The sequence below is a fragment of the Callospermophilus lateralis genome, chromosome 8 (genome assembly GCF_048772815.1).
Source record: "Callospermophilus lateralis isolate mCalLat2 chromosome 8, mCalLat2.hap1, whole genome shotgun sequence".
NCBI lineage: Eukaryota > Metazoa > Chordata > Mammalia > Rodentia > Sciuridae > Callospermophilus > Callospermophilus lateralis.
The window spans coordinates 57733508-57748076 of NC_135312.1; the positions used below are offsets into that span (position 1 = coordinate 57733508).

The following is a 14569-nucleotide window of genomic DNA, read 5'->3' on the forward strand; positions in this document are numbered from 1 at the left end:
AGGACACCAAATGTACAAAATCACAACAGATTCACACGAAGGCACATTATAATGAAAATGTCTAACATACAGAATATGCTGCCTCCAAGAGACTCACCTCAGAGGAAAAGACAGACTGAAGGTGAGAGGTTGGGAAAACTCATATCGCTCACACGGAACTGTGGAAGCAAGCAGGGGTTTCCATCCTTGTATCAAATAAAGTAGACTTTAAAGTTAATCAAAAGGGACAAAGAAGGACATTTTATACAACTCAAGGGAACCATACACCAACAAGACTTAACAATTATAAATATATATGCCCCAAACAATGGAGTATCTATGTTCATCAAACAAACTCTTCTCAAGTTCAAGAGTCAAATAGACCACAATACAACAACACTGGGTGTCTTTAACACATGTCTTTAACCACTCGATAGATCTTCCAAAAAGCTGAACAAAGAAACTTTAGAACTCAATAATACAATCAATAATTTAGACTTAAGTGACAGATATAGAATATTTCATCCTTCAACAAGCAAATATACTTTCTTCTCAGCAGCACATGGATTCTTGTCTAAAATAGACCTTATATTATGCCACAAAGCAACTCGTAACAAATACAAAAAAGCAGCGACACTACCCTGCATTCTATCAGATCACAATGGAATGAAATTCGAAATCAGTGATAAAAAAAAAAAAAAAAAACTACTCCAACACGTGGAGACTAAATAATATGCTACTGAATGAACAATGGGTTGCAAAAGATATCAAGGAGTAGATTAAAAAATTCTTTGAGGTAAATGAGAACACTGACACAACATATCAAAATCTCTGAGACACTATAAAGGCAGTACTAATAGGAAAGTTCATTGCATGGAGTTCATTCCTTAAAAGAAGAAAAAGTCTTAATAAATGACCTAACATTACATCTCAAAGCACTAGAAAAAGAATTAATCAACACCAAAAGCAGTACAACATAGGAAATAATTAAAATCAGAGCTGAAGTCAATAAAATTGAAACAAAAGAAACAACTGAAAAAATGGACAAAATAGAAAGTTGGTTCTTCGAATAAATAAATAAAATTGAAAGACCCTTAGCCATGCTAACAAAGAGAAGGAGAGAAAAAAATCACTAACACATGTCACAACAGACACTACAGAAAATAATTAGAAATTATTTTGAAAACTTGTACTCTAGTAAAATAGAGAATACTGAAGGCATTGACAAATTTCTACAGGTATGAATTGAATAAGGATGACATACACAATTTAAACAGATCAATTTCAAGCAAGAAAATAGAAAATGCCATCAGAAGTCTACCACTCAAGAAAAGTCCAGGACCAGATGGATACACAGCTAAGTTCTACAAGACCTCTAAAGAAGAATTAATACATATACTCTACAAATCATTTCATGAAGTTGAAAAAGAGGGAGCACTTCCAATCTCAATCTATGAGGCCAATATCACCCTGATTCCAAAACCAGGCAAAGACACAACAAAGAAAACTTCAGACCAATATCACTAATCAACATAGATGCAAAAATTCTCAATAAAATTCTGGCAAATCGAATACAAAGACATATCAAAAAGATAGTGCACCATGATTAAGTGGGGTTCATCATAGGGATGCAAGGTTGGTTCAACATATGGAAATCAATAAATATAATTTATCACATCAATAGACTTAAAGATAAGAACCATATAATCATCTCAATTGATGCAGAAAAAGCATTTGACAAAATACAGCACCCATACATGTTCAAAGCACTAGAAAAACTAGGGATAACAGGAACATATCTCAAGATCAAAAAAGCTATCTATGCTAAACCCCAGGCCAACATCATTCTAAATGGAGAAAAATTGAAAGCATTCCATCTAAAAATTGGAACAAGGCAGGGATGTCCTCTTTCACCACTTCTATTTAACACAGTTCTTGAAACACTGGCCAGAGCAATTAGACAGATGAAAGAAATTAAAGGGATATGGATAGGAAAAGAAGAACTCAAATTAGCACTATTTGCTGACGATATGATTCTATACCTAGAAGACCCAAAAAACTCCACCAGAAAACTTCTAGAACTAGTAAATGAATTCAGCAAAGTAGCAGGATACAAAATCAATTCCCATAAATCAAAGGCATTTCTCTATATCAGTGACAAATCCTCTGAAAAGGAAACGAGGAAAACTAACCCATTTGCAACAGCCTCAAAAAAATAAAATACTTGGGAATCAGTCTAACAAAAGAGGTAAAAGACCTCTACAATGAAAATTAAAGAACACTAAAGAAAGAAATTAAAGAAGACCTTGGAAATAGAAAGATCTCCCTTCTTCTTGGATATGAAGAATTAATATTGTCAAAATGACCATACTACCAAAAACAATCTACAGATTGAATGCAATCCCAATCAAAACCCCAATGACATTCTTCAAAGAAATAGAAAAAGCAGTCATGAAATTCATCTGGAAAAATAAGAGACCCAGAATAGCTAAAGCAATCCTTAGCAAGATGATGAAGCAGGTGGCATCGTTACACCGGACCTTAAACTACACTACAGAGAAATAGTAACAAAAACAGCATGGTATTGGCACCAAAATGGACTGGTAGACCTATGATATAGAATAGAGGACAAAGAGACTAACCCACATAATTACAGTTATCTTATATTAGACAAAGGTGCCAAAAACATACATTGGAAAAAAGATAGCTTCTTCAATAAATGGTGTTGGGAAAATTGGAAATCCAAATGCAACAAAATGAAATTAAACCCCAATCTTTCACCATGCACAAAACTCAACTCAAAGTGGATCAAGGACCTAGGAATTAAACCAGAGACACTGTGCTTTTTAGAAGAAAAAGTAGGCCCAAATCTCCATCATGTCGATTAGGCCTCAACTTCCTTAATAAGACTCCTATAACAGAAGAATTAAAATCAATAAATGGGATGGATTCAAACTAAAAAGCTTCTTCTTGGCAAAAGAAACAATCAGTGAAGTGAATAGAGAACCTACATCTTGGGAGCAAATTTAGTGCTGGCACATCAGATACAGCACTAATCTCTAGGGTATATAGAATTCAAAAAGCTAAACACCAAAAAAACAAACAGCCCAATCAACAAATGGGCCAAGGAACTGAACAGATACCTCTCAAAAGATGTTATACAATCAATCAACAAATATATGAAAAAATGTTCAACATCTCTAGCAATTAGAGAAATGCAAATCAAAACTACTCTGAGATTTCACTTCACTCCAGTTAGAATGGCGGCTATTAAGAACACAAACAACAATAAGTGTTGGTGAGGAAAAAGGCACACTCCTACATTGTTGGTGGGACTGCAAATTGTTGCAGCCAATATGGAAAGCAGTATGGGGATTCCTTGGAAAGGTGGGAATGGAACCACCATTTGACCCAGATATCCCATTCCTTGATCTATACCAAAGGACAGCATACTACAGAGACACAGCCACATCAATGTTTATAGCAGCACAATTCACAGAAGCTAAACTGTGGAACCATCCTAGATGCCCTTCAGTAGATGAATGGATAAAGAAAACATGTATATATACACAATGGAATAATACTCAGCATTAAAAAATAAAATCATGGCATTTGCAGGTAAATGGATGGAGTTGGAGAATATAATGTTAAGTGAAGTTAGCCAATCCCAACAAACCAAATGCCAAATGTTTTCTCTGATACAAGGAGGCTGATTCATATTGGGGTTGGGAGGGGGTGCATGGGAGGATTAGACAAACTCTAGGTAGGGCCAAGGGATGGGAGGGAATGGGACAGGGCATGGGGGTAAAAAAGATGGTGGAATGAGATGAATATCATTACCTTAAGTACACTTATAAAGACATGAATGGTGTGAGTATACTTTATATACAACCAGAGATATGAAAAATTGCACTCTATATGTGTAATATGAATGATAATGCATTCTGCTGTCATATATAACAAATTAGAATTAAAAATAATAATAAAAAAAGAGCTCTCACCTCTGGGGGTACTAGGTGATGAGATGCTTGTGCAGCAAATAGAAGGATCTTTGTTACTTCTAAAAACACAAGAGATGAGAAAGGTCATAGTTATCACTCTGCCTCTCAGAATATATAGCAACATGGAAAGCATATTCCTGCCTTATGCAACAGCTGTTTATTCCACCTAGAACACCAAACCCCAGCCATCTGCATGGCTCACCCCTTTGCTCCCTTCAGCTACCTGCTCAGTTGCTGCCTTGCTGAAAGGTCTTTCCTGACCACACAATCTGAAATAGAACCTGGGGCTGGGGATGTGGCTCAAGCGGTAGCGCGCTTGCCTGGCATGCGTGCAGCCCAGGTTTGATCCTCAGCACCACATACAAAGAAAGATGTTGTATCCGCCGAAAAAACTAAAAAATAAAATAGAACCTGCCCCAGCACTCCCTATTGTCCCTACTCTGCTTCCTTTCTCTTCAAAACACTTATCTTTTACATTGACATATGTACTGTATTATCTTTATCTCTATCTAGAATGTAAGCTCTGAGGGTAAGGACTTCTTGGTCATTGTGAAATTCTTAGTATCTAATACAATGCCTGCCATAGAAATCACTAAATACTTGTTGAATGAATAAATAAATAAAAACATAAGCAAATACACATATTCTCTCTTCAAAGGGGCAGTACAGTATATGTAAAGAACAAGGCCTTTGGTGAAAGGAAGTGAAGCAAATCCTGACTTGCCATTTATTTGCTGACTGACTCTTTTCATTTTGCTTCTTTCTGCACCTTGCAGTATTGATATGAAGGCTAGATGAGATGATGGAAGGAAAGCACTTAACACATGCTTTGGCGCATGTTAGAGCCTCACAATAAATGTTTCCTTCCTATCTTGGTTCAAATTCAAAGACAAAACATCTTGTTTCCTGCTTTTATGTTGTTTTTAAATGAAAATGCACAAAAACGTAATGAGAACAGTTAAAATAAAATTCTGCTACCTATTCTAAAGTTACGGTAAAAGGTCTAATTTCTTTTAAAAAAAAATAATTGTTTCTTAAAATTGATGAGAATTAATTTTAATTTTAAAATTAGAACAACTAACCCATGGCTGACTATACCAAGAAAATGTAAGAGCTTCTCTCTCCTTGTCTGTTATAGAACACATTTCTACTCCTAACACTATCTTATTGATTGATTAATTGATTGACTGTGGTACTGGGGAATGAATCTAGGCGCATTATACCTCTGCTCTACACCCCCCAGTCCCTTTTTTTTTTTTTTTTTTTGATACAGGGTCTAAATTGTTGAGGCTGGTCTCAAATTTGCAATCCTCCTGCCTCAGCCTTCCAACTCACTAGGGTTACAGAAGACTGCAACCACACCCAGCCTAACACGGTCTCTTATTCCAAAACAAAAGGCTCTGGATAGCTATTCTAACACTAAGATCACCAAGGAGACATGGCAAGTGGTAGCAAGAGGGTAGGTTACCTCTCTGGTGGGGCTGCAGAAACCTTTGCAGGAAGGGATAAAAGTTGAAGAGAAAAAGCTGTGGAGAGAAGAAACACTGATTTTAGTATTTATGTAACCTGAAGCATGGAGGTTCAGTTTTCTATAACGCAACTATATCATCAAGACAACTCACTGGGAATCATTTGTTACTTTTGCTTTGTCTCAGTAAGAAATCATGCCCCAGCCCAATTCAATATGCTGGAGTAACTAAGAAAAGGATCTCTTTCAACTGACACTATGCTACTATTTTTATTATGTAATGGAGGAAGAAAGTGCATGCAGAATAAAGGACAGAAAGGCAACCAATACACAATATTCAGCCACATTTAAAATTGGTGTGGCTACAGAACTAATATTTCTGTGTTCAAAGAGAAGGGATTATAGGAAGGAATAACACTGATATTAAAGCTTCAAAGCAAGAGACAAAATAGAAATTCAAATATGAACAGACCTAGTATAATTTGAACACCAAAACTCCTATAGTCCTGATTTGTTATTATCTCCCAGCCTAGCTATATGGAGGAATTACTCTGTGCTCTGCATTTTAACACTAAACACTACATAAACAAAATTGACAAGGGTCCAGTTATTACAGCAACAGTAAAGTTTACCTTCAAGAAGTGAAACTTTAGAGATGGATTGGGATTTTTCAAGGTTCATCATTTGGGAATAAATTAATCTTTTCTATTTTAGCCACAAAGCAAAATGAAGATATGTTTTTGGGAAGGAAGAGGGAAGACTTCGATTCCCTATAAAGATGAATATTTAACTACAGTCAGTGTGAAATTCCAGTATTACTTCCAACAATTCCTGTTTAAATCACAAACCACTTTTGCTTTCCTATCACACTCAAATTCAGGTCAGACATAAAATTGCTACACAAATGTAAAAAGAACTGACCTGGTGATCCCAGTGGGAATATAACCCCGAGAGAAAAAGCAATATATTCACTAAATTGTAGATACCAGTCACTAGGTACAATTGACAGGAAACAACCTCAACAGTCATTTCTTTAAGGCTTAAATTTTTAGGCATCTTTCTTTTTCTATAATGATACTAAAAGTATGTGTGAAGTTCCCATATATGTATACCACATCTAAACACATACACCTCTGAGGAACTTTAACAATCTAATTTAATACAAAATAAATAACCATGGAGTTCATCTTTACAAACATGACAATTTCCTACCAGAGAGATCAGAAAGTCAAGAAGGCCTTAGAGGGCTAAACAAATTGTAAAATGTAGTTATGAGTCAATAAAAATATGTGGGTTATAATGGCTTGGGAAAAATGCATATGTGAAATAAAGTTAATAAGAAATATTAAAATAGAACACAAAATAGTTACCAATAAAATGGACATATGTACAAATTAATATAAATACTTAACTAGAAAGAAAATAAAGTAATCAAAATAACTATTTCAGACTGAAAGACTATACAGTTCTCTTAATAATATAGGTATAAATGGCTTAGGAATTAAAATTTAGATACTTCAAGAGAGGTTTCAAGATGGTAGAATAGAAAAGGTTGCTTTCCCGGCTGTTGTGTGGCATGAAACCAAGAAAGCAGTTAGACAGCTTCTCAGCAAAAAAATAAAAAAGAAGGGAAAGGGCTTTCCTGGAATTTAATACTAAGCAGATTGGGGATTCAGGAGGTTGGATACAATAAAATACAGAAAAAAAATCCCCAGTGCCAAAGCTACTGCCGTGGCCAGAGGCACCAGCAAAAGCACTCCCTCTGTGAGCAAAGTGGGAGAATAAGGGAATTAAAGAACCACATTTTCTGGGAGGCCTGGAGGTATGGGGAGCTTAGAAATGAAAGACACAGCTAGACTAAACCGAAAGGAGTAGTGCACAATATCCTTGTGCAGGAAAGAATCCAACTCTCTCCTGGTGCAGAAGACAGAGAAAGGAACCATTTTGCAGCCATGGTGCAGTGTGAAGCCAGGCAAGTGGGGAAGTCGCTTCCTGGGAAACCCGAGTTTGGCCTGAAATTCAGACCTGGAAAACCCACACTGCATGACACAGACTGTGCCTAAGTGATCAGGAGAAAATCAAGCATGGAGAGAGGTTTACACATGGGAATACTGGTTGTGGAAACCCACTTGGCTCTCCCTCTATCCCTCTAATCAGGCTGCTTGCAGGATTGGCTTGGGAGAAATGCACCTGACCAGGAATTTAAAAGGGCATGGGAGGGAGAGATTGGATTTGATGACTAAACCCGAGGCCAGGAAAAGTGGGGTCCACAGGTGACATAATGGCTAAGAATTGGCTCCACCACAACAGTGAAACCCAAGGAGATCCCTGAGATAACAGTCTTCTAGTGTGGACCAGGAATTGCTGGGCCGTGGAGGTACACTAATATAAAATCTCCAGACCAACTGGTATTCAGCAAAGAGCCTGGAGCCCACCTAAACCTAAACTCCATCTCCAGGAATTGTGCCTGTGGGATTACCTCTCTTACTCTAGCAATTCACCCACAGGGTGCAGTATCACACTCCAGATAACCCCACCTAAAACTGCTGAGAGGAGAAACTGAGAATCTTTTGAACTCCAACAGAAACAATTCTTTAACTTTTCATGTTTTTTTGTGTCTTCTTTGTTTGTTTGTTTTCTGTTTGTGACCTTAATGGTTCATGGACATTTATACATATTCATATTGATGTTTTTTCTCATTTCTATCATTTTTGAAGCCAGTTATTTTTCATGGGTCAGTTTTTGAGGACTAGGATGTTTGATTAATCTATTTTTATTTTGTTTTGTAATTTTTAAATTTTTACTTCTATCAATTTTTCACTTCTATCTCCTCTTCTGCTCCTTCATAATCATTACATCCTACATCACTTCTGTTCTATCACTGTCTACCATTTGAAATTGGAAACCCTTTTGCAAACTCACTTTTTTTATTGTAGACAATAACTGTCATATAATTTCTGTTTACTATGACAATTAATATTTTAGACATTATAGCAGAAACTATTTGATTTAATGCTGTATGTTGTTTGTATTAGTTGATGTTATTACTTGTGTCCCCCAAAATGGTGAGGTACTGGAAACCTTCAGGGACACTGTAAGTCCACAGCGTAGAAACTCTACTGCCTCAGACCCATATTGTTAGATGGGTAGACACACAAACAGCATGAAAGAGCAAGGGAACAAATCACCCCAAATAAACCAAGGTACTCCAATAACAGAATCCATCAACGCCACAGTGGAAATATCAGAGAAGAAGTTTAGAATGTACAGAGTTAAACTCATCTGTGTGGTAAAAGATGATGTAAGGAGAGAAATCAGAGAGAAAATTCAGGATGTGAAAGATCACTTCATTACAGAGATAGAGATTCTGAAAAAGAAATCAAACAGAAATCCTTAAAATGAAGAAATCAATACACCAAATTAAAAATTCAATGGAAGACATCACTAACAGACTAGATCACTTGGAAGACAGAGTTTTAGTCAATGAAGACAAAATATATAATCTAGAAAATCAAGTTGATCATGGAGAAAAGATGAATTTCCAAGAAATAATGGGATAACCTGAAAAGAACAAATTTTAAGATTTAATGGGTAGATGAAGGCTTAGAGATACAAAACAAAGAAATGCACAATATTTTCAATGAAATAATATCAGGAAATTTCCCAAACCTAAAGAATGTAATGAAAAATCAAATACAGGTGGCTTACAGGATCCCAAATATACAAAATTACAATAGACCTATAATAAGGTGCACTATTATGTAAATGCCTAACATACAGAATAAGGATAGAATTTTAAAAGCTGCCAGAGAAAAACAATGGGTAACATTTATAAGGAAAATAATCCGGATCTCATCTGATTTCTCAACCCAGACCTTTAAAGAGAGCAGGTTTTGAAATGATACATACCAAGCTCTGAAAGAAAATGGATGCTAGCCAAGAATACTATACCCTGCAAATTAAGCTTCAGAATTGATCATGAAATAAAAACCTTCCATGATAAACAAAATTTAAAAGAATTCACAACCAGAAAGCCTGCACTATGAAATATACTCAATAAAATACTTCATGAAAAATAAAAGTGAAAACCAATCCCAGCGGATCAGGAGGCTGAGGCACTAAGCGACTTAGTAAGACACTGTCTCTAAATACAAAAATGGGTTGGGAATGTGGCTCAATGGTTGAGTGCCTCTAAGTTCAATCCCTGCCTCCCACCCAGCCCCAAACAGTGAAAAACAGCAAAGGGAGGAACTATACTAGAAGAATAGTCAATCAGAGGAGAAACTAATTCAAATTAAAAACCAAAAATATGTCAAAATGATTGTGAATAAAAATCATTTCTCAGTAATAATATTAAATGTACATGGCCTCAACTCATCAATCAAAAGACACTGACTGGCAGATTAGATTAAAAAACAAGAGTCAACAATATGCTGTCTCCAACAAACTCACCTCATAGGCAAAGACATGCACAGACTGAATGTAAAAGGATGGGAAAAACGTATTCACATGTATCATGTAAAGTACCAGGGGTTGCTATATTCATATCAAATAAAGTGGAATTCAAGCCAAAGTTAATAAGAATGGACAAAGAAGGCTATTTCATACTGCTTAAGTGAATTTTACATCAACAATACATAATTATCATAAATATTTATGCCCTAAACAATGGAGCATCTATGTATGTCAAACAAACCCTTCTCGATTTCAACAAATAGACCACAACACAATAATACTTGATGACTTTTAACACATCTCTCTCACCACTCTGGATAGATCCTCCAAGCAAAAATTAAACAAAGACGCTACAGAACTGAAAAATAAGATTAACAATTTAGACTTAATAAACATATATAGAATATTTCATCCCTCAATGACTAAATACACTTTCTTCTCAGCAGCACATGGATCCTTCTCTAAAATAGACCACATCTTAGACCACAGAGCAACTTTTAGCAAATACAAAAAAATAGATAATATCTTGCATTCTATCAATCATAACTGACTGAAATTAGAAGTCACCAATAAAATACAAAATGAAAGAATGATACATACCAAGCTCTGAAAGAAAATGGATGCTAGCCAAGAATACAATACCCTGCAAATGACCAATGCATAACAGAAGAAATCAGGATGAAATTAAAAAATACTAACAGGTAAATGAGAATAGCAAGACAACATATCAAAATCTCTGGAACAGTAGGAAGGCAGTGCTAAGAGGAAAGTTTATTGCAATGAGCTTATCCATTAAAAGAAGAGAAAGTTACCAAAAAAATAACGTAACATTACATCTCAAAGCCCTATAAAGAAGAACAAATCAATGCCAAAAGCAGCAGAACATAGGAAATAATTAAAATCAGAGCAGAAATCAATGAAATTAAACAACAACAACAATAAAAAAAACTACTGAAATACAGACAACAATCAGAAACTATTTTGAAAATTTATACTCTAATAAAATAGAAAATCTTGAAGACATTGACAAACTTGTAGAGACATATGACATACATAAGTTAAATCAAGAGGACATTGAAAATTTAAACAGATCAATTTCAAGCAATAAAACTAAAGGCAGCATAAAAGCCTACCAACAAGGAAAAGCCCAGGACCCGTCAGATTTTCAGCGGAGTTCTTCTAGCAAATCTTCAAAGAATTAACACCAATCCTCAAATTATTCCATGAAATAGAAAAGGAGGGAATGCTTACAAAATCATTCTATGAGATTTGTATCAACCTGATACCAAAACCAGACAAAGACACATTAAGGAAAGAAAACTTCAGACCAATATCCCTGAATGACATAGATGCAAAAATTCTTAATAAGAGGCTGCGGATGTGACTCAAGCGGTAGCGCGCTCGCCTGGCATGTGTGTGGCCCGGGTTCGATCCTCAGTACCACATACAGACAAAGATGTTGTGTCTGCCAAATACTAAAAAATAAATATTAAAACTCTCTCTCTCCCTCTCTCTCACTCTTTCTTTAAAAAAAAAAAAATCTTAATAAAATCCTGGCAAATTGCATCCAAAAACATATTAAAAAGATAGTGCACTATGATCAAGTAGGATTCATCCCAGGGCTACAAGGTTGGTTCAACATACAGAAATCCATAAATGTAATTCATCACATCAATGGACTTAAAGACAAAAATCCCAGGATTATCTCAGTAGATGCAGAAAAAGCATGTGACAAAATACAGCATCCATTCAGGATCAAAACACTAGAAAAACTAGGGATAATAGGAACATATCTCAAGATCAAAAAAGCTATATATGCTAAGCCCCAGGCCAACATCATTCTAAATGGAGAAAAATTGAAAGCATTCCCTCTAAAAACTGGAACAAGACAGGGATGCCCTCCTACACAACTTCTATTCAACCTAGTTCTGTAAACTTTAGCCAGGGCAATGAGGCAGAGAAAAATAAATAAATAAATAAAGGGATATGAATAGGAAAAGAAGAACTCAAACTATCCCTATTTGTCAATGAATGATTCTATATATAGAAGACCCAAAAAACTCTACTAGAAAACTTCTAAAATTCATAAATTCAGCAAAGCAGCAGGATATAAAATTAACTCCCATAAGTCAACTGCATTCCTAGACATCATTTATGAATCAACTGAAAGAGAAATTAGGTTAACTATCCCATTCACAATAGCTTCAAAGAAAAGAAAATATTTGGGACTCAATCTAACAAAAGAGGTGAAAGACCTCTTCAATGAAAACTACAGAACACTGAAGAAAGAAACTGAAGATCCTAGAAGATGGAAAGATCTCCCATGCTCTTGGATAAGCAGAATAAATATTGACAAAATAGCCATACTACCAAAAGTGCTATGCAGATTTAAGGCAATTCCTACTAAAATTCCAGTGATGTTCTTCATAGAAATAGAAAAAGCAGTCATGAAATCAGTGGAATAATAAGAGGCCCAGAATAGTCAAAGCAATCCTTAGCAAGAAAAGTGAAGCAGGAGGCATCATAATACCAGACCTTAAATTATACTACAGAGTACAGCAACAAAAACAGCAAGATATTGTCACCAAAACAGACATGAAGACCAATGGGACAGAATGGAAGATACAGAGACAAACCTATATAAATGGAGTTATCTCATACTAGACAATAAACATACATACATTAAAGAAAAGATAGCCTTTTCAACAAATGGTGTGGGAAAACTGGAAATCTACATGTAGCAAAATGAAATTTTACCCAATCTCTCACTTTGCACAAAACTCAAAGGATCAAGGACCTAGGCTTCCTACCAGAGATCCTGTACCTACTAAAAGAAGAAGCAGGGCCAAATTTCCATCATTGTTGGAAACTGGGTTAGGAACAGAATTCCTCAACAAGACTCCTAGAGTGCAAGAAGTAAAATCAAGAATGAATAAATGAGATAATATCAAGTCAAAAAGCTTCTTCTGAGCAAAAGAAACAATCAAGAATATGAAGAGAGAGTCCACAGAATAGGAGAAAATCTTTGCTACATGGCACCTTAGATAGAGGATTAATCTCCAGGATATACAAAGAACTCAAAAAATTTGACACCCCCCCCAAAAAAATCATTAAATAATCTAATCAATAAATGGACAAAGGAAGTGAACAGATACCTCACAGAAGAAGAAATACAATCAATCAACAAATATATGAAAAAATGTTCAATATCACTAGCAATTAGAGAAATGCAAATTAAAACTACATTGGGATTCCATCTCACTGCAGTCAGAATGGCTACTATCAAGAATACAAGGAACAATAACAGTGGTAAGGATATGGGGAAAGAGGTACACTCATACATTGCTGGTGAACCTTCAAATTGGTTCAACCACTCTGAAAGTAGTATGAAGATTCCTCCATTTGACCCAGTTATCCCACTCCTCGGCATATCCCCAAAGGACTTAAAATCAGCATACTATAATGACACAGTCACATTGATGTTTATAGACGCTCAATTCACATTGTTAAGGGATGGAACCAACCTAGGTGCCCTTCAACAGATGAATGGATAAAGAAAATGTAACACATATACACAATGGAATATTACTCAGCCATAAAGAAGAATGAAATGATGGCACTTGCCAGTTAATGGAGCAACTGGAGACTGCCATGCTAATATTAATAAGCCAATCCAAAAAAAAAAAAACAAAGGCTGAATGTTCTCTCTGATATGCAAATATTAACTCACAATAAGCTAGCGGGGATGGGGGGGAATAGATGTTTACTAGATTAGACAAAGTGGATGAAGGGAAAGGATGGGGGATGGAAATAAGAAAGACAGTAGAAAGAATCAGACATAACTTTCCTATGTTCTTATATGAATACATAAGCAGTGTAACTCCACATCATGTACATTCACAAAAATGGTAAGTTATACTCCATGTATGTATGTCAAAATGTATTCTACTGTCATGTATAACTAAAAAGAACACATAAAAAATTTTAAAAAAATTAAGACACTGCTTTACCTAATGGCTTTCCTTTTACTAAGAATATTTCTAGTTCTAAGATTTTAGAAGAGAAACATAAGGTATTTCAAACCTCGTGAATTCCCACCAATCTGGAGATGAGATTCATGAGCATCATCTTCACTTCAAACCTTTCCTTAGAGCTCTCCAGCTGCTTTAGTAATTTTTCTGCAAAATCTGGAAAGGAGAGGATCAAAGAAGTACAGTGTGGGTCTATGGTTTGTACATAATTAGATCAGTGAAAGATCAAACACAGATGAATATACTTTATGGTGCCCAAAGTCACATCTTTAAGAGCCTCAAAGTTTTAAGCATCCGTATCTAGAGTAACTGTTTAATAGGGGCTTCACTTAATAGTTCTTTAGAGCTTTGTTTCTCAAAATATAGTCTACAGACCAGCAGCAGTCAGTCCTGGAACCTTCTTAGAAATGTAGAATCTCAGGTCCTACTTGTGCCCTGCTGAATCAGAATCTGCACTTCAACCAGTTCTCCAGGTGATTTGTATGCACATAAAATTTGAAAAGTACTTACCTAGAACAGGGGTTAGCAAATATTGCTATATAGTAGAGTACAGAGAGCCACACTCTGTACAAACTAAGTCACAATCTCTGGGCATCAGAATACATCTATAATAAATTCTCCAGGTGATTATAATG

General features: G+C 35.6%; 1 protein-coding gene across 1 annotated transcript in view; it reads right to left on the minus strand.

Moving 5' to 3' along the window:
- Sdad1 (SDA1 domain containing 1) overlaps nucleotides 1-14569 on the minus strand; it is a 48299-nt gene that overhangs the window by 18561 nt on the left and 15169 nt on the right. Inside the window, exons 11-13 of the mRNA XM_076864560.1 lie at nucleotides 13987-14090; nucleotides 5449-5506; nucleotides 3981-4039 (exon numbers count right to left, since the gene is read on the minus strand). Of these exons, the coding sequence (XP_076720675.1) occupies nucleotides 3981-4039; nucleotides 5449-5506; nucleotides 13987-14090 (221 nt within the window). The remainder of the gene's footprint in view (nucleotides 1-3980; nucleotides 4040-5448; nucleotides 5507-13986; nucleotides 14091-14569) is intronic.